Source organism: Nothobranchius furzeri, chromosome 2 (genome assembly GCF_043380555.1).
Source record: "Nothobranchius furzeri strain GRZ-AD chromosome 2, NfurGRZ-RIMD1, whole genome shotgun sequence".
Taxonomy (NCBI): Eukaryota; Metazoa; Chordata; class Actinopteri; order Cyprinodontiformes; family Nothobranchiidae; genus Nothobranchius; species Nothobranchius furzeri.
In genome coordinates, this window is record NC_091742.1 from 74118923 (window position 1) to 74144128 (window position 25206).

At 42.0% G+C, this 25206-nt stretch overlaps 2 protein-coding genes across 5 annotated transcripts in view; both read right to left on the bottom strand.

The window, feature by feature from the left end:
- The window catches only part of LOC129165140 (uncharacterized), an 83612-nt gene extending 82743 nt beyond the window's left edge, over positions 1 to 869 (bottom strand). The window contains exon 1 of the mRNA XM_070547937.1: positions 451 to 869. The gene's annotated coding sequence lies outside the window, so the exon portion shown is untranslated. The remainder of the gene's footprint in view (positions 1 to 450) is intronic.
- Positions 870 to 3226: 2357 nt separating this feature from the next.
- LOC107377074 (dedicator of cytokinesis protein 9) overlaps positions 3227 to 25206 on the bottom strand; it is a 76820-nt gene continuing 54840 nt past the window's right edge. For 3 of the 4 annotated variants that reach the window (XM_015946487.3, XM_054747510.2, XM_015946480.3), the window contains exons 20-52: positions 22490 to 22605; positions 20530 to 20616; positions 20359 to 20448; positions 20176 to 20291; positions 20024 to 20093; positions 19796 to 19921; positions 19016 to 19087; positions 18793 to 18939; positions 18594 to 18677; positions 18403 to 18514; positions 18146 to 18324; positions 17908 to 18015; positions 17664 to 17775; positions 16721 to 16854; positions 15758 to 15872; positions 15604 to 15670; positions 12887 to 12934; positions 12431 to 12567; positions 12241 to 12356; positions 12032 to 12169; positions 11768 to 11950; positions 11563 to 11676; positions 10446 to 10661; positions 10307 to 10364; positions 9605 to 9711; positions 9287 to 9409; positions 8156 to 8269; positions 6306 to 6452; positions 5296 to 5506; positions 4834 to 5024; positions 4661 to 4761; positions 3780 to 3918; positions 3227 to 3546 (exon numbers count right to left, since the gene is read on the bottom strand). In XM_015946487.3, coding sequence (XP_015801973.1) covers positions 3439 to 3546; positions 3780 to 3918; positions 4661 to 4761; positions 4834 to 5024; positions 5296 to 5506; positions 6306 to 6452; positions 8156 to 8269; positions 9287 to 9409; positions 9605 to 9711; positions 10307 to 10364; positions 10446 to 10661; positions 11563 to 11676; positions 11768 to 11950; positions 12032 to 12169; positions 12241 to 12356; positions 12431 to 12567; positions 12887 to 12934; positions 15604 to 15670; positions 15758 to 15872; positions 16721 to 16854; positions 17664 to 17775; positions 17908 to 18015; positions 18146 to 18324; positions 18403 to 18514; positions 18594 to 18677; positions 18793 to 18939; positions 19016 to 19087; positions 19796 to 19921; positions 20024 to 20093; positions 20176 to 20291; positions 20359 to 20448; positions 20530 to 20616; positions 22490 to 22605 — 3986 coding nt within the window. In that variant the 3' untranslated portion in view covers positions 3227 to 3438. The remainder of the gene's footprint in view (positions 3547 to 3779; positions 3919 to 4660; positions 4762 to 4833; positions 5025 to 5295; positions 5507 to 6305; positions 6453 to 8155; positions 8270 to 9286; positions 9410 to 9604; positions 9712 to 10306; positions 10365 to 10445; positions 10662 to 11562; positions 11677 to 11767; positions 11951 to 12031; positions 12170 to 12240; positions 12357 to 12430; positions 12568 to 12886; positions 12935 to 15603; positions 15671 to 15757; positions 15873 to 16720; positions 16855 to 17663; positions 17776 to 17907; positions 18016 to 18145; positions 18325 to 18402; positions 18515 to 18593; positions 18678 to 18792; positions 18940 to 19015; positions 19088 to 19795; positions 19922 to 20023; positions 20094 to 20175; positions 20292 to 20358; positions 20449 to 20529; positions 20617 to 22489; positions 22606 to 25206) is intronic. The other variant, XM_054747511.2, reaches the window with a different exon arrangement.

Here is a 25206-nt window from a genome sequence, read left to right on the forward strand (position 1 = left end):
GCGTTGTCACCTTTTTCACACCTTGCAACTTTAAAGGCAAGAATTATAAAAACTACATTTGACTTTTAGAGATTGCAACATATTTTTTATGCTGGTGCTACAAGTTTATGTTCTGTGCTACAAAACCTATAACCCTTGTAGTACCAGTGCTATAAGCTAAAAACGTTAACAGTACAGCCCCGTCATACTGTTAGCTTATTTGAGTTAGCTACTAAACACCCTCGCTAACCAACGCTAGCAATGTGGTTGTTAGCTTTATTAAATTATCAGCTAAATGAGAGAGAAATCATAAGCAACCTGGCTCATTTTTACACTAACTCTTGCTAAACTATGAAAAGTTCATCTAAGGCCAAAGGTATAGGTATCTATTAAACTCACATCCAGCAGGTGAACAAAGGCTTGTCTCTGAGCTAACAAAGCTAACTCTACACGATAAAGTTGTTGACTTACTCTTACTTGTAGCCATGAAGGCCCATTGTTGCTAGAAGTTCGCTTCACTTTTATTTTAATCTCATTAGAATTCAATGTGAGTCGGTTTTCCTGTCAGCGTGAGTTGGGTAAGTCTCCGTCTTGGGATTTCAGCGCATTTCATAGCGGTCCTCCGCGCAGACTGAGCGGTGCGGTCATCGACATAAATATATGGTGCGGTGCGCGCTGAGTGGGCGGAGCGTAATTACGCACTACATGGGTTTCGTAAATAAGTTTCCTGCTCAGTATTTATTTATTTTTTATTTCACATTTGTGAGCAGGACTGCTTTCCTTTAGCATCTTTGTATCTATTAGGCGGTCAAACCTGATCCAAGCTTCCAGCCATTATGACGATGACTCACTGGGACAGGACCCATTCCAGCTGGGTTACGGTCATGTGTGTGTGTGTGTGTGTGTGTGTGTGTGTGTGTGTGTGTGTACATATATGTATACATATATATACATATATGTATATATATTTTTTTTCTATATATATATATATATATATATATATATATATATATATTTTTTTTTTTTTTTTTTTTTTTTTTTACTTCTGCAGTTGTCAATTTCAGACCCGCATTGTGGGGGCTTGGTTACAGTTAATTTTATCCAGGCGTTCCATGGTGCCCTCATGTGGGCATACCTAGAAGACGGAAGGTGGGCTTCACCTGGGTTTTTGGGCCCACATCATCTGTGCCACTTGTGGCCTTATGATGGGTCCCTGATTACTGCTTATGACAATGTGACTTACTTCCTATAAAAACTAAACTCTCAGCCAGAACTATAAAGTCAACTACAGCTAGGCTACCTCTAAAAAAACTTGAATATAGTTGAAAAGTTTGTTCATTTAAGATTCATTTGATATCTCGATAAATAATTCCAGCCATTATTTGTAAATTAAGAATATTATAGCTTATAGCTAAACAAATCTATCCTAGCAAGTCATAGATGTGACTATGTAGTCTGGTCTGATCCCATTCGTAGGGCAGAATATATGGTTGTCTTTTAAACTGTCTCCACATGCTATTGGACAACGAACAATGTGATATACTCATCTCTATGGATGTTAGTGAACGGGGCAATCCAACTGTTGAAGACACAAATTTATCCTCTTTCTACCGAAAGGACTTAAGTACCTATATCTGCTCTTGACTCAAAGAAAAGCCCAAGTCTAAAATGTCCAAAGTTGATGCCAAAACCATTTAAAACGAGCCGTTGCCATCTTTGTTTCACTCAGGCGCAGTAACATCCTGCCCACTTAATTGATAAAGCGCTGTAATTGGCCAGCCATCAGACTGGCCGGCGCTGTGAGGGCTGGAACAATTTCCTTGTCAGTGGGGCGTGTCTCCAGGCAGATTAATTGTCCTCTTTTTTTGGAAATCAAAATATATGGTCACCCCAGATACGCTGAACTCCACCACCCAGGTCAACCATATCAGGACAGCAGTAGCACAGGAGGTAGAATGGGTTGTCCAGAAATCGGACTGTTGCAGGTTCGATGCCGGCTACCGTCATGTCCTTGGGTAAGATACTTAACCCACCTTGCCTGCTGGTGGCTGTCGGAGGGACCGGTGTTTGACAGCCTTGCTTCCATCAGTGTGCCTCAGGGCAGCTGTGGCTACATTGTAGCTGATGATTGAGTTATGAAGCACCTTGGAGGGTTGTAGAATCCTGGAATCACTATACAAATATCATTTAGCATTTAGATCAGACTCAGAAACTGTGAAACTAGTTCCTGTGTATATAAAAGTTGAGGTGATCGCTCTTTCCAGACTGCATCTTGACTTTGGAATGAACTTCCTTTATTCTTACGTGTTGAGTCTGGAAACCTTTAAAAAAAACAGCTGAAGACCCTCTTATTTAGAGCTGCTTTTAGCTATATCTTGTGTTTTCTTCTTTTTTAAGTCGAGTTTATAATCATCTTATTTGTTTTTCTAATATTTATGATCATTTAATAATTTCATGACTTTGTTTTCCTGATTTGAAATTATTTAAGATCATTATGATTTTGACCTTGTGATTTGTTTTGTTTTTGATCTATGTGAAGCACTTAGTGATTCTGGTGAGTGCTATATACATAACTTACTTTCTTACTATTCAACACCTCCTGATCAGCTGCTCAACTCTGATCCAGAAATGTTTACATCTTTAGGATCCAGAGGGCTGCAGCTTCTCTCCTTCTCAACCGTAACTTTGCACTTGCGTGTTCTCAACATCCCATCAACATGTTACATCAAAGAGAGCAACGATAAACCCCAAGTTTAATGTTAATAAGACTTTTAACAAAAAGTTTGCTTTTAAGGGAAGAGACAGGGTAAAGACGTTTTTGCTTTTATTTGACCTGACAGCTAATAAAAAGGCTTCAACAGGACAGACAGAGGGAGAACATGATGGACTGTTCCTAAAATCTTTGGCAATATTCTGTCCAGCAGGAGGCCTTGGTCACTTCACAAAATATTGCACACATTTTTTATAAAATAGTTCAAAAATAATCTGGTCCTCCACTTGGCTTTAGGCAAGGTCCACTGGCCTATCATAGAGAAATAATTTCTTTAAAAAAATTAAATAGAAATTGACCAAGAACAACTGCAGACCTTGACTGGATGGATATCCTGAAGCTCAGGTCTCAGTCTCAGGTCCTGGATGGTACCAATGGCAGCGTTGGACGTCAGACACTATTGTGTTTATAAGGACACAAGCCTATTGTGTGTTTCTCTTCGTTTACAAAGGGTGAAACCAACGTTACACAAAGATAAATGATTTAACAGCATAAAATGAAGTCTCCATAGGAAACAAGAACAGTGTCCAACAAATGTAATGTTGACTGTTGCAGCTGGTGACACAATCAGAACAGAAAAAGTTCAACTCTTACAGAATGGTTGCATTTGGTTAAGTTTTTCAAATGCATCACAGTTTAACCAGTCATTTGTGGTGGAGGGGGTCTGAGTCTGGAGTCAGGCATCCCTCTCAGAGGGTGGAGCCTGGTGGGTTGGAGCCCGGAGTGCCGCTGATGGCGTTGAAGATACCCATCGAGTCAGACAGAGCTGTCCTGGCACCTTCTTCCATTGGACTGATCTGGAAACAATATGAAGTTCACCTCAGTGGATTTACCAGAGCGCGTTACTCAAAGTAATCCTTCAATCAAATATTCTGTTAGACCATTCCCAACTATACATATTAATGTATCTAGGTACAACATTACCATCCAATCTGCTCAGGCAGCACAAAGATAGCAGGACAAGGACTTGTGGTTAGTAAATGTCACAATACAACAGTAACATACTTATGACGTGTTCTGGTGTTCCTACTTGTTCGTGCATGATGTCTGACAGCTCTCTGATCATGTCCCTATAGTTGGCCTTCATCTCATCATGATACTCCTGTTGGTCTTCTTTAATCAGACGTTCATTCACCCCTAGGGCCTGACCACAGGCGTCCACAAACTGCCTAGGGAGGGCAGGACAATATTTTAAAGCAATTTTAACCCTCCAGTAACTAGGTGGCAGCAGTGCTCTAACTGATCAACAGGCTGCATGTCCAATATAGTAGAAGAAGTGGCCTACATCTAAGGCCCAATCCCAATACTCACACTTCCACCTTTGTGCCCTTCAATTACGCATTTCAGTCAAGGGGTGCGAGTGCATAAGGTGTCCTGATTCTCAAGTGCAGAAGATGACCACGCCCATTTTGCACCCTTGCTTGGCACTTCACCCATGTCTGCATTAATGCAGACTTCGGCAAAGGGTATTATCCACAATCCAATGTTGTGTGGGAATTTTGAGAATAAGATGGAGCAAAGGTTCAATTGTCCTTTTTTGAAAATATGTATTTTCAAATGAAGAGTTTCTTTTAAGACGATTAATGATCTTTATTCATGCTCTGAATGTTTTAGACTAAGATTTAATGTGAACAGCAATGAATGTACTTTTAGTCAAGAAACTGCTGAAAGTTATTAATAAAGATTTTTTTTTAAAGTAGTACAAACAGCGATCGGCATACGTTACGTTGATAACGCAATGCTCCCTGTCCCAATTCGGCAATTATTTGCACACTTGTGTAATACACACTCAAAGCCTTACTGCGCACTTCCTTTAAGTGCACTTCGCTGGAGACCATACAACAAAGTGTGAGTATTGGGATCAGGCCTATGAAAACTATGAATAGCAAGTCATCACTTTGTCATCCCTACCTGAAGACCTCTTTCAGCTGCTTGACCTTGTTATCTGGATATTTCTTGGCACTGCTGTCATCCAGGAAGGCTCTGGCGTATGCGAGGGGACCAGCGTTCACCTGGAAAACACCTGAGGTCAAACCATTGACAGTCTTTAACACAGCGCCATTCGGCTGATGTGTTTAACATACCTGCACACTGATGCTGCCCTGAAGTTTGAGCTGCAGTCGAATCATGTCCACCTCGGAGGCGGAGCACAGCTGTCTCAGCTCAGCCACCTTGGAGCTCATCTCATCTATGGCTACCTCAATGGGGCTCATGTCAGTCTGGTGTTGGTACATGACTGCTATACGCTTCTTCACATACGGGAAACAGTGGGTGGCTGGGTGGGAAGGTTCAAGGCAGGTAAAGCTTCATGTCAGTCAGTGATGTCTCCATGACAACTTTCATAAGCAGGCTACCGGTGAGTCTAACCCTAACCAACACAACCTAACAACTGGAAGTGGCATCACATTCAATTGACCAATGTTTCTGTTCCAAGTCAGAAAACCAGCAGGATTAGCTAACGTTGTGCACAGTCTAACTTACCACAATATGAAAGAGAAACATAAAATGTGTCATGTAACAAACACCATTATGAGTGTAGGACCTACTGGTAAGAACAGTGCGCCGTTTACACTGTTCCTCCACTCCTCCCTGCTTTTTCCCCGAAACCGTGAATGGTGTCTCAAACACAAAGCGCCGGATGTTGTGGCTCTTCTCAAAGTCGGTCTTCCTGTCCTCTACTTCCTTGTCATCTAGATAGGGTGTCACATGAGTCACCTGAATGTAGGCGTATTTTGAGTCCAGGTCCTTAGGGTTCACCTGTGGGTCCAAAAGCAAAACACTTTTAACTAAAAACTGAAGTTTTTATGTTTCAGAAAAAAATGTACATTAAAACAAAAGTTAAACACCAGACTAATGTTTAATTACTAAACCAGTTAAAGCTAGCTTAGTTTAGCACTGTGATTTGAATTCATAAAAAGAGTTTGCTTTCTCTCTTTTTGACTTTTCACACTTCTACCTGTTGACACCTATTTTTTTAACCTCTAGTTAACCTTAGTAAATCATCCATTACAGTGGTTGGCTCCTTTCAGTTTTGTTGTTATTCAAGAGTCATGATTACTGTTAGCGTTAGCTAGTATCAGTGCTTAGCAATTAATCCAAGGGGCTATTGTGGTCATGTTTAATCAGCACCTTGTGGTGGATAAAGCATATTACAAATTAACTCATCAGTAACTTTATTTTAAGATTATATTGGTATGACACCATAAATAAATTCAAAATTATTTTATTCTTAGCAGGTAGTTGTTTAGTAAGGGATAACAGATCTTAGATTTTTATGGCCATTTAGGTTTGAGATTAATGTCACTATGTATTGTAATTCAGCTTCCTGTCAGTGCAGGAAGTCAGCTAAAAGTGAAGTAAATGTTTTGATTTTAATTAGTAAGAACATTTAATAAATATACATTTCTTATCACAGATTTTTCTGAACCTTTGACTTTATCTAGAAATCATATTTATACCTTTAAATATCAAGTTTGAGAATATCTGATCCAGCTGCTGCTTTTTAATGTCTACCATGTAGCATTACAGTCCTACAGTCACACAAATACATCTCCACCTTTCCAGAATCCTGAATGATCTTGACATTCTCCTGGCCAAATTTGTCAGAGTAGAGTTTCAGAAGTCTTTGGGAGATTTCAGAGAGTGGAGTAAACTTTGGCTCCTTGTAGATATATTCCTTTCCATCTTCGTCCTCAAAGAAGCCCTTCAACACAAGCACAAGCATATTTTTCACAAAAATAAATGGATGGAACAGTTACATATGGCAAATTCAATATTTAAGAGTAGTAACAAATATTTAGTGCTATCTAGTGTCAGAGTTGTAGACTGCAATATACTTTATAACCCGTGCTATGGCTGTGTCCTAATTCAGGGGATGCATCCTTCCAAGGCTGTATTTGAAGGCAGATTAAATCAAAGCAACGCTACAAAGGCTGAAACACCCTTCATGGCCCTGGTTCATTTCAGGCTGAACTATAGATGTTTTGTTTTTGTAACAATTATAAATCAATTCAATGATACTTTATTAATCCCAGAGGGAAATTAAGAGTTTCACTACACACAATTCTGAGATCAGACATACATAGGCAAAGACACATGACAAGAATTGGTGACTGTGGTCATTCAACCCGAGTCGCTCTAACTTAATAGAGATCAGAGGGGTTTACATGAGGATTGGGTCAGGTGGAGGAAAAAAAAAGGCACTTCAGCGTTACCCTCCACAGGGAGGGCAACTTTGCTATGCAAAAAAACACCTCGGACAGAAATGCAACAGACTTCAGACATTACACAGCATAAGTGTCCACTAGGTGGGGTAGGAGGGCTTTGGACACTCCACATGTCAGTGCCAGCAGCTGCGATAAGCGGCGCTCTTCACTTCAGTGGGGGGGGTCGTTGGGTTTACAGAGCACAGTGACTCCTGGAACGATTCGGCGGCCTTCACAGCTCGCAGTCCCGCCCAGGCTGGGATAGGGAGACAGTTATTATGGCGACAGCAGCATTCCACATTTCTTCTGAGGGGGAGGTATTCGTTTCAGCCTCACAGGCTCAAGGGCACCAGATTCAGATAAGAAATTGTTTTGGGGCCAGACAGAGTTAATTTCTACTCTGTCTTAAAGTTCCGTTGGTCCTCAACCTCTCAAAATCCAATAATGGTGTAAATTACTCTATCCCAATCCATGCTGTTTCATCCACTCGCTCCTTGATCGCATCCATCTTTTGTCCCAACGGATGAACCTCAGCCAAAGTTCCAAGCTTATGACTCATCTCGACAATTATATGAGTCTGTGAATTCACAGCGTGGTGCAATCCATCTCTGAGCTCCGGGAGCAAGCCAATATTCCTCGACAGCTCATTAATTTTCTAGTAAGCCAGATAACCTCCAAGGCCAAAGAGCAGGAAACCTGACACCAACGCCACGAATATCCAGACGTCTTCAGAATCCTCTACAGACTGAGATAGGCAAATCAGGTTGCACTGTTTCCAGGAGTCCATGATATGCCCAAATGGATCTGTCCCAGAGGGGCACCCGGGAGCCCCTTCTCCCGATTTCATCGTTGAGAAAATTTTGTCAATCGTGTTGAGTGACCAGCTGACCAGATCCATTTTTAATAATTTCTAGTTTCCAGAAAAAATGTAGAAGCACCGTACACCCAAAGACAGACAAAGAGCCTTGGGGATAAGATAGGGAGGAGAGGAGGAAAAACTATGAACTAAATTACCCCCCAGCCCCTAAAGAATCTAAAAACGTACTGATACAGGAGAAGACTGAGGACCAACACACACTTACCGCAGCCTTGGAGGGCAATGAGAGAAAGAACAGGAATTTCTGTTAAACAGTGTTTAAGTGAACACACATGTTCCTGGACTAAACACAACATGAGTTTGTTCAACTCTTCTAAAGCTTACCTGTCCAAAGAAGGCCACTCTGAAGTATGTTCCCAGCAGCCTCTTGCCCGTATGCATCACCTCCATCACTTTGGTGTAAGCACGGTGGAGAGTATCGTACAAGTGTGTCAGTTTCTGTCATGAGATTAAAACAAAACATGACTTTGGTTTTAAGCTCCTTGTTACCACTAACTGCCAAATTCTTAGGCTTGTGTCTGGTAGATTTTCAACAGATTTAAATTAAACTGTCAGGAAGTAAAATTTAGTTAGCCATCCACAACTAACTACAGTTGGGAGCAAACCCAATCCAAGATAGGCACCACAGCTAACTTTAGTCAATCTTAGCAAAGATAAAAATGTCTACAGTTCAGTCAAATCTACAGATTCTGAGCTAAAGGTTGGTGTCATGGTAGCTAATAGCTATTTTCAACATGTATTCTCAGCACTAACCAATCACATGTGACTATTGTCTAAAATTTCTGTCATTGACTGGACACATTTTAGTGTAACGTTTGTATGTTCATTTACATCTGACTAACTTTTGTTAGTCAATTCAAGATGGCCACCACCAACTAGCTAATCAACTGCATCTAAATGTAAAATGGCTAAAACGTTACATGTATTTGTGGTAGCAGCTGTGTGTCATTTGCAGCACAAGGACAAATGGATGTTTCATATAGAATTATTCTCGTAATAAAGTTGGTAGCAATACATACTATTGCTCCGTAGATACATACAGGGTAAGTAGAGAATACTTATCAGGTTACTGTAAGTACCAATTACTTACACATTCAGTTCCAGACAATGGAAAAACCAGTTGAGCATTTTTCTGTCAACTTGGTAAAAACAATTTACATTTATAATAAACACAATGAGTTTGGGCTGAAGCTTTGATTTCCATGTTTTTGTGAGTAGGACATGTCTAATGGGAACTGTTCAGTTCAGTCTTTGTTTAGTTTGCTCTGTGTTGGTAATCAAATTCCATTATTTGGTTCTTTTCTGAAGATAGAGTACTAGAGATTTGTTATTTACCTTCTTGCTGATGGTAAATAACAAATCTCTAGTACTCTGTGATCAGAACCATGTTAATTATAATGTGTTTATAGAAAGATAGAGCGTAGATTGGCTTCTGTACTAAAGTCTACTGATCACCTCGAAGTCCCTGCGTTCTTCATAGATGGGAATAATGAGTCTGTAGATGTCAGCAATGAGCTCATAACGCTCAGCCTTCCACAGACCATCAGTACACTCCTCCAGCAGCTCCAGCAAAACCTCCTGAACACACACAGAAAATAAACACAGCTCTCCAGATTCACATTTCAGCTCAGAGTTTCTGTCTACTTGCTCTTCGTGGTTTTAGTAAACTATTCCTATAGAAACAGCAGGTGTAGGTCATAGACCATCATGAAATTAGTTTTTCATTGCCAACACCAAATAACACATGGAACAGACCAGAATGTAAAGTCTAACCTCGCTGAAGTGAACATCCTGCATCCCAACATCCTCCATCATGGCTGCCTCTTCGTCAATGTTTGGAGTGATGACCCGGAATGCTGAGCAGCCCTGCCTGAACATTCCTAACAAACCCAGAGAACAAGTGTGAGTCAGACAACACCGTCACACTTTAACTAAAAGGTGTTGAGATATGATAAGAGACAAACATCACAACATTTATAATACTGTAGCCTATAGTGTGACCTCCAGGTTAAATACAACAATGTTGTCGTCTACATGCTATGTTATTGGGAGTAAAAGTCAGATTTTAGTCTGTTTGTTGTGATGAAAGCTGGTGTTGTGTCTGCTTGTCTGAACAGCAACACTATCAGAGGGAGGTACATCTTGACCTGGGATCAAAGAATGATCCTACATCCAGGCTGCTTTAACAAATGGTATTCTCCACCACTCTGGACTTGTTTAAGTTCATTCTCTAATAGATTCTGCTGTCAGCTGTCACGTCTTTGGGATCTTTAACTGAAATTTATTTACATTAAATCTACAAAAATCAGCAAGCTGGGTCTGTCCGTCTGTTTTTAATCTTCTATGACTCTCTCCTCAGACCACCCAATGGAGACTAATTTAGAGCCTATAAACTGAGATCATTAAAACACTGAAGTACGATTTATAGAAGATGACACTCCCCTTTAAGCTCCACCCCCTACATTTTATACTCACCTTTTCGCCACAGGTACTCAGCCACTAAAGCAGCAACATGCACATAACACATTGCCGCCTGTTGGTAAAGAACAGAAGCAGCCGTTAGCACAACGGTACGCATCTAACAGCAGCACGTGGCTCATTCAGAGCTCCGAACCTCAGACAGATCTCCGTTCTTGTTGTGGATGCGAGCCATGCTGTCCAGCCAGGTCTTCCGGAGCTCAGGGGTGCTGGTGTAGGACTTGGCCAAGCTGTACTGGAGGTCCACCAGCATCTCCGGGTCGTTCTCATGCTCCTTCATCTGCTCCGTTGCCATCAGCACCGTCCTGATGCGTTTGGTCAGGTCCTTCACATCTGAAGGAAATGCTGTGTGCTGCAACAGGAACCCGTCAGAGATGTGGATGAAGAGAAACCTGCATGTAGCTACAAGGTCCTCATGGTGGGAGGTAAGAGTTACATTTGTACTCTGACATTTTGATTCCATTTCATTTATTCATTTCACTTTAAATTGATTACCTGACGTGCCAGGCTTTTGGCAGCTGTAATACCCATACCTGTGTGGTCATTTAAAGTCCAATACCTGAGATTACTCATTTCCCTGAGCTATTTACTTGATGTTAACAATTATAAATGGCACCCAAAGACGTTTATTACAGCTGATTTTACAGGAAGGTACTCCTCCTGTTAAAGAGAAGGAGCTCCATAGAGGTTGGTGTAGGAGACATTACCAAGATAAATGGGTAGAAGAGCTGTATGAAACATCAGTGGAATAGTCTGACATGACTTAAAATTACTTTTATAATGTCAAAGTAGAATGATTTGTCTCCTTTTAAGTTAAGAATCAAGCAGGTTTATAGATAATAATCATCCAGTACTTTTTATTGTGTAAAGAACAATTAAACTGTTCCTGAAAAGAGACTCGGCTAAGGCGGCACTATATCAGAAATGTGTGAAATTTAGATTTTTGATCTTTCTCCACCTGTCACTGAAAGGCTCAGAGGCAGGTTATAATGTTTTAGCCTGTCTGTTATTTAAACGGGAGCTGGTATAGAGTTTGGTATTGTAGAAGCTGAGAGTTAGCACCATCCCAGACTGACCAGATGAGATCTTTGACATTACCACTTGGATGTAATCCAATTCAAGATGGCCACCACAGCTTACTTCAGCTTACTTCAGATAACAGCCGCCAGCTGACTTCAGATAACACACAAACGAGCTAGAACTCAAGTCAGTTTAACTGAAACAGAGCCAGGATTAACTCTACCATTTCTCACCTTTATGCTCTTATCACTGTTGGCACAGTTGTTGACGATGGAAAGGGACTGCTGGAACCGGGTGCTCCCAATGCCAATGACATCAGCGATCAGCTGACTAACAGCGATTACCACCTGAGGGAATGACAACAAACACCATCAACCTCCCACTAAGGACCTCATTGTGTCTAATGCACTTGTTTTCTTCAGAAAGGCCTCCCCCCACCTGCAGGTGCGTCCGAACAAAAGACCTGCGGCCCGTGTAGTCAAAGTTGCTTTTCATGAGGAAGTAGAGAAGATGGGCGGCATCACTGCGGATGGAGCTCAGCTTTGAGTTGCAGCACTTGAGGATTTCATAGCAGAGAGAGGCGCACATGTCTGCCCGGCCATCGAAGAAGGTGCAGGGAAACTGGAGGACATGGAGACAAAGACTTTAGGATAATTCATGAGAAATCCTCAGAGGGGACAGATGAGTAAACAGAGGCTTCACCTTGTAGATGAAGGTCCTGAGGGAGGTGAAGACCTGCTTGAGGGCAACTTCTGACTGAGGGATCTGCAGGAAGCACAGGTGCACCAGGAAAACCTTCTTCATCAGGGGGTTGTGACCTAAATCTGAAGCCAGCTGGGTCTGAAACACAGAAAGTAGGTTCTATTAGATGGACAGAAACAGAGACTTTGTTCATGTTGGAGGTCTAATACCTTGAATCCCATGATGAAGGTGCTGAGGGTGTCCAACACGGTCAGACAGACCTCTGTGGAGATGTTGGCCTCCAGCAGACACTGGCTGTTTACATCTGCTTCGGTGTGAGAGTACACTAAGAACACAACGAGAGCTTTAGCCACAGATACTGACTCTCGTCACGTTCCCTCCATTTTATAAGAAACTTACTGTTAGTGATCGTATGGGCATTCTCCAGAGTTCCCAGTTGCTGCAGACGGGCATGGAGAATCCCCGCCCTGTTACGAGGCACAGGTAGTGTCAGAGACTTCCTGTCTGCAGCTACAGGCCCCACCCCCTCCTGGCTCCTGTTGACAGAAAGAGGACAAAATGAAAGAGGATACCATGAGTTTAGATGAAGCTTTCCTTATTCACACTGACGTTAGAACAGAAGACAAGAGGTGTCATGCATTAACTGAAGCAGAGTGAATGGAGCTCTTACCCGTGCCAGGGGGGCCTAGGGCCTCCACACTCATTAAACAACTTGGCAGCAGTGTTAAAGATAAGAGATCAAACCATCAGCTGAAGGTTAACAGGAGCATTTAGATTCTGTGCAGATGTGTGTGTCGGATTACAGCAAAACACGATTAGTTTAAGGGTGAATCTGATCAGAAAAGTCAACCGTACCTGGAGATGAATCTCTTCCCCATGTATCTGAACTGATGGAGGCAGATTCTGCAAGGGGATATAGGGGGAGACAGGGGACACCATCGAAGCGAATCAGCTTTTTTTGTACAGATGCTCTGCATTCATTTGAACATCTTTTGTTCTGTGTAATCCATCAATTTCCATTGCTTGGTTCTTTTCTAAACACAGTGTAGTAGAGGTTTGTTTTTACCTTTTAAGCTGACAAGTTTCGGCTAACTCTGTAGCCTTCCTCAGAGCATCAGCGTTAGCCAAAACTTGTCAGCTTAAAAGGTAAAAACAAAACTTTACTACTCTGCTCTGCATTCATGTTCTGTTAGTAAAGTCTACTAGATGGACCAAACCATCAGCCATCCACCACCGTGCTGACAGCTGGTATGAACTGTTTGGTTTTCTCCGTACATGCTGCTGTGCATTGTGGGTAAACATCCCTAATTTGGTCTCATCTGCCCAAAGGAGATTGTCCCAGATGAAATAATTAGGTTACGCTTTTAAAGAGTAGAGGTTTTCTTCAGAACATCCAAACAAGCCAAACCTGTCATGACATTTGACCTTTCACCTGAGGCCCGTAGGGTGTGAAAGTAGTTTTGAAGGGTGAACCTTCAACTCCTGGGAAGACCATCAGCTGTCCTAAATGTGTTTGATTAGTGAACTACGATTTGTTAAAATGACCATTGACCTTTTTCAGATCAAGGGGCAGCAATGGGTCCTTCTCTAGGGCAGTGGTTCCCAAACTGGGGTCCTCAAAATTTAATCTGCGCTGAGGTTGTGAGGTTAGCAAGATTTTATTTGTAAAAATTACATTCATAAAATCCCAACATCCATCCATCCATTTTCATCCGCTTATCCGGAGTCAGGTCGCGGGGGCAGTAGCCTAAGGCGAGAGGCTCAGACTTCCCTCTCCCCAGCCACTTGAGCCAGCTCCTCCGGGGGAATCCCAAGGCGTTCCCTGGCCAGGTGAGAGACATAGTCCCTCCACCGTGTCCTGGGCCTACCTTTAGTTCTCCTCCCAGTTGGACGTGCCTGGAAAACCTCACCAGGAAGACGTCCAGGAGGCATCCTGACCAGATGCCCGAGCCACCTCAACTGGCTCCTCTTGATGTAAAGGAGCAGTGGGTCTACTCCGAGCCCCTCCCGGATGGCCGAGCTTCTCACCCTATCTCTAAGGGAGAGCCCAGCCACTCTACGGAGAAAACTCATTTTGGCCGCTTGTATCCGCAATCTCGTTTCGGTCACTACCCAAAGCTCACGACCATAGGTGAGGGTAGGAACGTAGATCGACTGCTAAATCGAGAGCTTTGCCTTCTGACTCAGCTCTCTCTTCACCACGACAGACCGGTACAACGCCCGCATCACTGCAGATGAAGCACCAATCCGCCTATCGATCTCATGCTCCAGTTTTCCCTCACTTGTGCACAAGACCCCGAGATAAACTCCTCAACTTGGGGTAGGACCTCATCCCTGACCCAGAGAAGGCATTCTACCCTTTACCAAATCAAGACCATGATCTCAGATTTAGAGGAGCTGATTCTCATCCCAGCTGCTTCACACTCGGCTGCAAAACACTCCAGCGAAAGCTGAAGATCACGTTCTGATGAAGCCAACAGGACCACGTCATCTGCAAAAAGCAGAGACCTGATCCTCAGGCCACCAAAACGGATGCCCTCCACACCTTGGCTGCACCTAGAAATCCTGTCCATAAAGGTTATGAACAGAATCTGTGAAAAAGGGCAGCCTTGGCGGAGTCCAACTCTCACTGGGAACGAGCCCGACTTACTGCCGTCAATGCGGACCAAGCTCTAACACCGGTCATACAGCGACCTAACAGCCCGTATCAGAGGGCCTGGTACCCCATACTCTAACGGTGAGCTGCAGCTGTGGCTGCACTCAGGAACTATTTGGTGGTTTAAGCCCCCAATCCAACCCTTTAAAGCTGAGAATCAAGCGGGGACACAGTCTTTGGTATGACCCGACCAGGAATTGAACCCCAATCTCCGGGTCCCACGGCAGACACTCTACCACTAGTTCACTGAGCTTGAGTTCACACACACTGTATGCTCCAGAACAACAAACTGACTAAATGTCTGATTTATTAAAGGTCACAGAAAACCAATGGTGCACACGAGTCTAACTAAGTTATTATACTAATTAGGTTTTAGATAAATACTTTTACATGTCTCGATCATGCTTCATGCAACATTATTGTCTTACTTTCACTTGCAGGCTCCGCCATGATGCCAACAAAGTTAACGATTTCCTCTTGTGCTTTTTCTTTTTCTTGAAGTTTGGCGAACAGAAAATGCTAAGCCTTTATATTAGCCAGTGGCATGGTAAACTCTACCCCGGCTGTTGCTCTACCTCCCACCAGTGCTGACCTGAACCACCAAAGGCTTTTAGTACCATTTCTGGTCAGCAGAGGGCAGCAGAGTGATGTTCCATTGGAAGCTACTCAACTTTCTGGCTCAAGAACCACTGAAACCAGTTTGAAAGTAATAGCTTAAAAGCTCTTGCTAGTGTTGCATCAAAATTGAGTCTGAAGCTAGAAGAATCCTACAGACGTCAATGAATGTGAGAAAGAAGCTCATCTGGCTGACTCCTAATTACAAATCAGAACTTTCATTAACAGGCTGTGATGTCTGTTTAATGACAGTGGGGAGATGCGTAAGGAGCCTAAAGAGGCAGTCTTGTTGAGTACTTACTCTATTAAAGTGAAGAAGTCCATTAACTCTGAGGGGGTTGCTTTGTTCCAGTAGGCAAACAGGGCCTCTGAGATGTCAAATCAAACCAGAACAGTAAACACGTTAATAGACATCCGCGTTTGTCTGCAGCACTTCTGAAACCTCAGACTCCTACCCTCTGACATGCTCTTGAGGATGTGCAGGAAGCACATGAGCAGGTTTCTGATATCCTCTCGGTCCAGTTTGTCCCAGCGCAGAATGCTGCTGCCCAGCGTGGACACACATTGGCTCTGGCAGACACAGACGAGACACAAAGTGAGATGGAGAGGACAAAGCACCAGAACTCTAGAGAGAGCAAACACTCAGAAAACCCAAACAAGAGTGAGGGAGAGTGAAGAGGAAGAGAGGTCTGTTTGGTTTGAGGTGCAGAAGCTACACCAGCTGGAGGACACTGAAGAGAGACACTCAGAGAAGTCAGGACAGGATGTGTTGTACAGACATCTAGATGTCTGAAGTCTGTACAACTACATCCAAGAGCTGATGGAGGAGAGTCAGCACACGCCAAACCCAATACTTGTATGGAAGGAGTCTCTTCAGGAGCTCCATTCGCTTCTTTGCTCTTCTCACTGTCCAGCTGCAGGACAGGCAGCGGGATAGAGAGGACTGAGAAGTCCACAGTGACCCGCTTTGCTGCCCGGCTCAGAGGCTGAACCCACCCCGTTGGGTCGAGGGGGATGGGGGGCACGTTGACAGAGTGCCTCCTGGTAAATGTCTCCTTTTGTTGGGTTATCGAGGAGATGGAGGAGGAAGTGGGGAGGCTCTGGAGGAGGAGGGCGAGGGTTTCCAAGAGTTCAGATCACAGCAACAAGGACAAGGAAAGCTGCAGTCGCTCCTCTGATAAAAGCAAGGCCTAAATCATCCTATCTGAGTAGATTTAGGGTTCTCCTGATACACAGATAAGGCCTGATTCAGTGAAATGAATTTAAAAGTTTTTTCCTTAGATTTTGATCTTAAGACCTTTGCTGAGAAAATTCACCAGCCTTCCTACAAAAACACATTTGATTGGTTGTAGCAGAACTGATTACAAAGAAATTAAAACCATCTGTCAGACACAGATCAGATGAAAGTGGGCGTCTACCTTCTTCTCCAGTGAGTTGGTTTTGTCGCTGCTCTTGTCCAGAAGGCTGTTTGCTGAGTCGGTGGAGATCAGAGAGCCTCTGGAGCCTGTGTGGTGAACCGAGCTCACATTAGGGGTGGAGCTGTGAGGGGAAGCTGACGAGGGAGAGCAGAAAAATAATCACATTAGCACTAAAAGAGAGGGGAAGTGACGTAGCTGCTGTTCCTCCTTGTGGTGGCTGAAGGGTACTGCAACTTAACTCAACAGTAACGTAACAGTAAGAGATATTGTATGATAAAAAGTGTTTTAATAAGTGAGAAAAAATCCAGTTTGAAACTCCCATGAGCCTCTGCTTCAAAAATAAAATTAAGTTTGATCACTTTACTATGGTTTAGGCCTCTAAGGCAGAATTAAAATGTGCAAACGTTTAGAAACCAGACTAAACTGGCAATAAAAGCCACCTCAGTCACCACTTTAGCCCTCCACTCTCCTGTAATTCACTGTTGCCCCACCCACAGTAGGTGCGCTACTTATTTAGATAACCAAACTGGGCTTGAACTAGTTGAAGCTATGCTAAATATTGCATAAAGCAAAACCAAAAACTTCAAAAACCAATCAAGCACTACTTTTCCCTTTGTTTAATACTCGTTCTGCTCACTGTTTACTATGCCTTTGCCGTGCTTTATGGTGGACCCGTGTGATCTGGGGAAGTAGGTGTGGGAGTCCCTAAGGAAAGAAGTCTGTAGAGGTCTACTGGGTCATGGAGAAAACCTGTAAAGCCCTTCTTTTGTAAGGACATTTGGTCAATTTACCACTTTCTAGTAGCCAGACAAGATCCAAAACTGTATTTATATCAAAGGATTTTTGAACTAGCTTTTCTAACAAAGACAAAACGGTTCTCATGTCATTTAAATATCTCTAATTAGCTGCTTGTCACTGATAAAAGTCAGAGGAGAGAAGTCACCTGTCCCAGAGATGACCCCAAAGACGTCCTTGTGGAGAGCATTTTCTATACAGCTTCCAGGCTTCTGGGGGTTCACCATGGAGTTTGGGACCAGAGAGTCCTCTCTTATGTGCTAGAGCAGAAAACATCCCAGTGGGAGAAGAAATAATACCGTATTAACCCAGTAACTCATGTGTGAACCATGATCTAGACCATTAAGGGAGAAGCTTTCATTTAAGGTACTACCATTAGAGGACAGGCTTACATTTTGGCTGCTGGGAGGAGCTGAGTCCTTCACATCCAGCCTGTTGACATTCTCTTGAAGAAGACCAAACAAAGGAAGGTAGAGAGTGGCCAGTCTGGCCTGGTGGCTCTGAAATGACATATAAAAGAGGGTTTACTTAGAGAAAGCAAAATTATTTGGTCCTAATGAAAAATAGCACTCCATGAAAAGGGAATTAATGCAGATATTAATGGAGCAGCAAGATGATGGAGAAGCTAACCTTGGCAGCGTAGCGATCATCAAACGTGTGTTTAATCATCAGACCCTTTAGCACCTGGATGGAGATCTGTCTGATTTCTTTCTGCTCCTGGAGAGCAGTACCCACCTCCCGTAACAGAAAACCCACCAGAAAGTGGTTCCGACAGAAGTCATCAGTCAGAGAGTAGTCCAGCTGGAGGTCTGCAGCAGGCGCAGATCACAGAACAATAAAACCCTGCTCTGTAGATGGGGTTCATGTGGACTCTGTTCTGTTTTTACCTTGAAACCTCTGAATTCGGCCTTTTCCAAAGGGCATGGGCAGATTGAGAGGCACATAGTGCTCGTGGTGGCAAACCACTCGCAGGAACTCAAACTTAAATTCAAACAAAGTCTGGAAGGAACACCAGAAGCAACAGTTAAGGGCCTGGTGGAAATTGTTTGAAATCCATCTAAACCATTAAAGACCCTACCTTGGGGTCTCCAGGCAGAAAGCAGTTCATGTAGTTGTTGATCAGCTTGAATACAAAGCCTCGGTCCATGAAGGTGAAGCAACGCTGAGTGAAAAGGAAACAGCAGAAGCTCAAAACATTGGTGAAATGTTGGACTTTAGTTCTAAACAATCTGGGGTCTTATTATGAACTTATTGTAGGAGCTGGGACAAGTCCTGACCTTGATGAAGAGCGCCAGGCTATGGTTGGCATTGCGGGAAGCATCCAAGTTCTCCTTGTATTTCTGGGTGATGTGAGGCATCAGCATGTTGACCAGAGTCTCCACTGAGTGGTAAAAGGAGGCGGAAAACCGCTGGTTCCTGGAAAGCTGAAGATGGAAAACTCAATGTTAAGCACAAAGAGAATGACTCCAGGAACAGAATAATTTAAAGAAGCAGGCCTACCTTGACCTTACCGCTTTCCATCAGATAATAAGCCATGGATTTCACAAGGGCTTCAAAGAAATACCACGAGTGCTGAAAATAATCAAATAAAGTTAGCAGCCTTTGTTGACAGGGTGGCAGAAGTGATAGAACAAACAGGAAAACCCAGCTTATTTCTTATTAAGGGTGCTTGGATGTCTAACTATCTAAAAGATCTGCCTTCCATCCTATCTTAAAATAGGACCATAACCCTATCTAAAAATAGGATGAGAGGCAGATATTTTAGCTATCAGGCTCCTCTCATGTGGAACAAGCTCCCATCTCTAGTTCGTGAGGCAGACACCTTGTCTACTTTTAAGACTAGGCGTAAAATTTTTTTATTTGATAGGGCCTGTGGTTAAAATTTGATGTTAGCCCAGATCTGGACAAGTGGGGGAGTAGAGGGAGGTCGAGAATACAGTCGGTAAAGACGGCTCTCCCTTACCCCTCCTCCAACATGCCTCCATCTAAAAGGCTAGGCTATCCAGAGTTATCTCTATAGTTATGCTGCTAAAGGCTTAGACTGCTGGAGGACATACTGACAACTTTCCACACTCTACTACAGCGGTACTCAATAGGTGGGCCCTCTCTTTATGGCCCCCGAACCCCACACACACTCCCCCCACTCCGGTCAGACATACAAGCTGGAGAGGAAGGGACAGGTGTGCAGTGCTGTTTCTATTTATTGTAAGCTCATGTGTAGAACCGCCAGTGTTTATAGCAGCCAGTGAGATCGTTAGGTGAGTGTATTGGTGGGTTTACCTTCAGAAGCTTGTTACTTGTTAAGAAATCTGTAGATGGCTTGAGGATGGCTGTCATGGCTTTAGCCAGCTCCTCGTGAATGGTTTTCACACTGATGGAAGAATAAGGTTCTGGCTTGAACACAAACTGTGAAAAGAAACAAGAAAGAGAAAAAAAAGGTGCTTTGGTCTACAGAACCCAGACACACACTGGATCTCGTCGGCATTGATAGAATAGATTAAACGTCACCTTGACGTAAGATCTTAGGTAATGTTCAAGACCCTCCTCGTGGCACTGAGCTACTATGTGAACTATCACCCTGAAACACAAAGATAAACAGATAATGGAATAAAAACTATTGGAGAAAAAGAAGAAAAAGTTCAAGGAGGGTAAAGACGTGCCTGGTAACATTGACAGCCACATCCTCATGTGTCGTCCTGGTCAGAACGCTGAAGAGCTGGTTGAGGATGGTGGGCAGGAAGTTTACCATTACGTGACCTTCCATAGCATGAAGACTCTAATACAGAAGTGAAGATGTTAGATGGACGTCCAATTTCATTTAAAGAGACAAAAATTGTTTTCACCTTCAGGTATTTAATCAGCTCTCCCTCCGAGGCTCGTTCTGACATCTCCATGCTTTGACAGTGGTGGAAGAAGTTGTGTAAATGCTGATCCTGGCGGACACATAAAGGGGTCGTTCATATTCACCACTCGTGTGCATGTTAGTAGAACATGGAAGTTCCATGTGTGTTCACCTGAGTGTACACTGTTGAAACTAGATGAGTTGAGACTGTGAACAGAGGTTTTCCTCCATCAGCCCATTTGATCTCCAAACCAGACTGCTGTAAGAACAGAAAGATGTCAATTACTGAACAGAAAACCAGGAGATAAGAAGTGGAAATACAAAATTAACTGTTCAGATTTGGTTGTTCTGCCTAACAAAATAGTATAATACACTGTTATTAGCAATGGTGCCCCCAAGGGGTGGCCATGGCCACTCCTAGAAAATTGCTGGGCCCCCCAGGAAAAGCCAGTGCTAATAAATCGATTAATGTTCAGTCAAACCATAAATTGATCTTGTTTATTCAAGACGTAATAAAACAAAATAAAAAAATAATACAATTAATGAGTAAAGAGATAATCAGAATAAAAAATACATATGTTTCTGCTGCTCACCATTTTAAAAAAGTTTTATTTTCTCCATAGATTTTTGTGAACACAGCAACAGGTGAATTAAACTAAAAAAGATAAATTTAAAAATAAAATTTAAAATAAAATTTGAAGTAAGCGATATGTATTTTTCTGAAATGTTGGTGTTTGTAAAGTTGAAGTTAAATGTTTTGGATATATACTGTTTTTTTTTAAATAAAAACGAATAAAGAAGCAATGCAATACATCGCCACAGGCTAAACTCTCCCAGAGTTACCACAAGCACCAATGTGGTGTGCCATCCCAAAAATGTCTTTGGCCTTGTCTGGCCACCCCTATCAAAATTTTCTGGAGGCGCCCCTGGTTATTAAGGCTGGCATACTGTTGTTTGCTACTCTTTAAATTTGTGCAGCTGTACAAAACCCCCACAAAATTTGCTCTGTCTTTTTTCAACTTTATGAAGTTGCTCAGCTTGAGTTTGGGTGTTTGTCCTACAGGTGAACATGGCTGCTGGGTGTTAATAGATGTTAAATATATTTCACCCAAAGAGACATATCCAACTCTCAAAATAATGAAACGTAATGTTCTAAGCTGGATTCTTTTTTTTTTTTTTGGTACAAAGACAGTTGACAGTGTCTTATTCGAAGGTATAAAGGTATAAATTCAGGCTGACAAAAATAACACGTATTAAAGACAAATGACACCTTAATATTGCCAGCAATGATTTGATCATATACTGTGTCTACCTTTGCTCTCAAAGGTTTAACCCTCCCACTGTCTATGGGGGACCCCACCAGAAAAGTTGACCATTGAGCAGAATTGATGGTTAATCCCTTGAGGTCCATGTGGCAGGAGTGAGGTGGTGCTCACTCCTCACCCCTGCCACATGGACCCAAGGGATAAACCATCAATCCTGCTCAATGGTCAACTTTCCTCATGGGGTCACACCCATTAGGACAGTGGGAGGGTTAAAATAGAATGATCTGGAACCTTTAATAGTAAAAGCATTATTCCTGCATCAGAAAACCAGCATCAGGAGGACTTCATGGTTTGGATGGTTTGGTGTGTTAAATGGTTTACATCTTAACACTAATTACATTGGTACTGAAGCTTCTGGCTCAATGGACGGTCCCAATCTAATCACTGGTATCAGGATTTCTGTCTCATAACCCTGAAGTGTGTCCACCACAAGGTGACATTCAGGACAGTTGCTTAAAGATAGAACATGAACTCACTAAAGAGAAAACACAAATAAATATATTTTTTCTTAAATTGTTATAAGGATCAGAAGTAGAGATTGTTTAACAGTACAAGTTTTTTGATAGATTAATAGACAAATATTTACTATTTTTCTTATAAGGAAAAAATAAGCTTTTACAAAAAACTGTAAGAGTCAAAAGTAGAGGAGGACCAATTGAGTATTCAATGATATATTTTCCAACCAATACATCAGTTGACCAAATCATCCTCCCATAAATTAATTGTCCAACTGATCAATAGTGAAACCAACAGATCAACCGTTTTATATTTAAATATTGGATTACTGGCTATGCTTTTTGATTTTACCTTGTTGTCCTGGGCATTGAGGTACCCCGCAGGTAGATTAACAGCCACAGGAAGTTGCTGCTCATTTATGATGACTCTGCCTCCATCCCTCAGCAGAGGCAGCCAAGCTGAACCAACTGAGGACACAGAGCAGATACAGCTTTGTATTATTTAAGTACCATCACTAATGGAGTTGGAGGTAAGTGCTGTGCAAGCACAAGGACCTAAGAAATTCAATAATCCCACCAACATGGGAACATCACACAGACTGAAACCAATGTACACATTTATCTTACAGGAATCGTTCTCAGTATTGGTCATCATAAATCAAGCTGTCCAACTTTCATATAAAACAAACCATCATCTGCATAAACACCTACAAAAAAACAGACCATCACATACATGAAAAGGACCATCGTCTACATAACACAGATGATCGTCTACTTAAAGTAACAATAGACAGTTTTTTTTTACTTTAAGCTAGAGCTTTAAAATTGACCTCAGTGATTGTTGGGTAAGAAACTTGACCAGTTTCATATTTGGCACCCCTCTGCAGCCCTCTGCTGCCCAAAAACTGCACTAGATAGTTTTGTGGAGCGGGTAGGTGTTCTAGGAAGCGATTTTTTTACCTGCTTTACAGCTGTTAGCTGTATGCTAGCAGTTAGTATTTTCAGTTTGCCAATAGTCAATAAAAAGCACATGAAGAAGAAGTTTGATTTTCTGTTTGCATCATGGCGGAGCCTGGAAGCGATAGTAAGAGAGTAATTGTCATGCTGAGGTGAGTGTGGATCCGAAGAAGGTGAGAGCACACCAGGAGGCAGCCATAGCAGGTTTAACAGTAGCGGTTTTAGGCACGGGCAGACAGGGCAATTGCCCTGGGCGGCATTTTTTCATGACACAAAAGGGGCGCACAAGCGCTGAGTTAAAAAATAAAAAAGAAAGAAATCTGCACCGCACCAAGGTTTTCTATTCTGTCTGTCATATGACAGTGTCTGGATTGGAAACAGCAAGTTGGCGCCCCCTGCAGCTGCAGGCGCTCCTGCTGACTGAGAAAGTTCACGTGCTCTGTGTGTGTATGAAGAAGAGAAAGGGGAGGGGTGCGGCGGGGGAATTCACCTCTGGGTGGGTCCAAATGAAATGAGCGGGTAGGGGCTGAATCAACTGTATTAACATGGCTAAAGTCAATCACATCTTGATGTTCTTCCATTTAACGCACATTTCATTGATAATATCATAAACACAGGCCTATCATTCTTTCAGGCTTTTCTGAATTGTGTGAAATGGCCGAATAAAAAAAGGAAAAACAAAACGATTTTGTGGTCACCCCCCCTTCAAGGTCAAATAGTTTAGTCCTGACTAAAGAAAACTTATTGAGTCAAGAGCCAAACAGAAGAGATGAACATAAAAAGGCTAAAACCACCAGGTGCCCGATTCAGGAAAAAAAAAGAAAAAAAGAGGAGAAAGATAAAGGTAAGTACGCTCTCGTGATGCATGTTTTAAATTTTTTAACTAGTTAACTGGGATTTTAACGGTTAAATTCGGTCAGCTAATTGCTAACAGAGCTAATAGGGCTGAAATATTGAAACGAATATTCAAATGGTTCGAAAAAAATCCTTCGTTTTTTACTGATTCAAACTAGGATTTGTTAAATGCTCGCTGTAGCCTGTGGCCTGCCTGAACAACAACAAACACATGTTGATCATGTTCACATAATAATAAATAAAACAACTCTAAGCAGAAGAAAACTCCCCAGTCACCACTAACTATCCTGTTTATTTATTGCAGATGGCTGCACTGATTATTTTTTACATGATTTGTTCTGTAACAGTTGGCATTTTTGGTAGTCTACAGTTTTTTTTATGTCAGTTTAAATTACAATTTCAGAGGCAACTCTAAAATATTATGGGTCATGATAAAGATCTATTGGAGATCTACCCCAACTTTTGGACTGCTCTGCCAGTCACTGTGGCTCAAGCTGAGAGGAGCTTTTCAAAACTTGATCAAGTCATACCTGAGGTCACCTATGTTTCAGGGGCGGCTCACTAACCTGGCTCTGATTAGTATCAATCACTCAGTAGGGGAGCAGATTTCATATGATGACATTATTGATGACTTTGCATCAAGGTTAGGTTTTAATTTTAGTTTGTGTTTTCTGTTCTAAGTGCAATGCTGTAGTGATTATCTTTAGTTTGTTATGTGTGAAATATTTTTGCTATTTAGAATATTATACATTATGTTCATATATTCTTAATGTTTAGTTATTGTTTGTTTTTGTATATTTGATTCTATATATTTTGATACCGTATATAATGTATACTGCTTTACATTCTGACAGCTTCATAGTAATTAAAGTAAATATGTGCAATAGGGTTGTCACGATACTAAAATTTCAAACTCGATTCGATACTGGAAAAAAACTCGATACTCGATTTCGATAATATTTAAAAACACCAATTTATTGAACAAGTTTATTCAAAAAATAACATTCCTCAATTTATATTGCAAAAATTAAATGTTAAGAATTAAGTGTGTAAAGTGCTTAAACCTTTCAAGTATCAGCATTTTTTAAAACGTGCATACAAAAACTGGCGAAAGTTAACACTTTAAATCATGAATTGTCTCACTATATATATACACTATTTGCAGAGTGATGTTTTGCTGCTTAAACTCTGTTTGAGGTGCATTTTTGTCATAAGCTGTAATACCATATGTTTTGTTCTGTACTTTTGAACAACTCT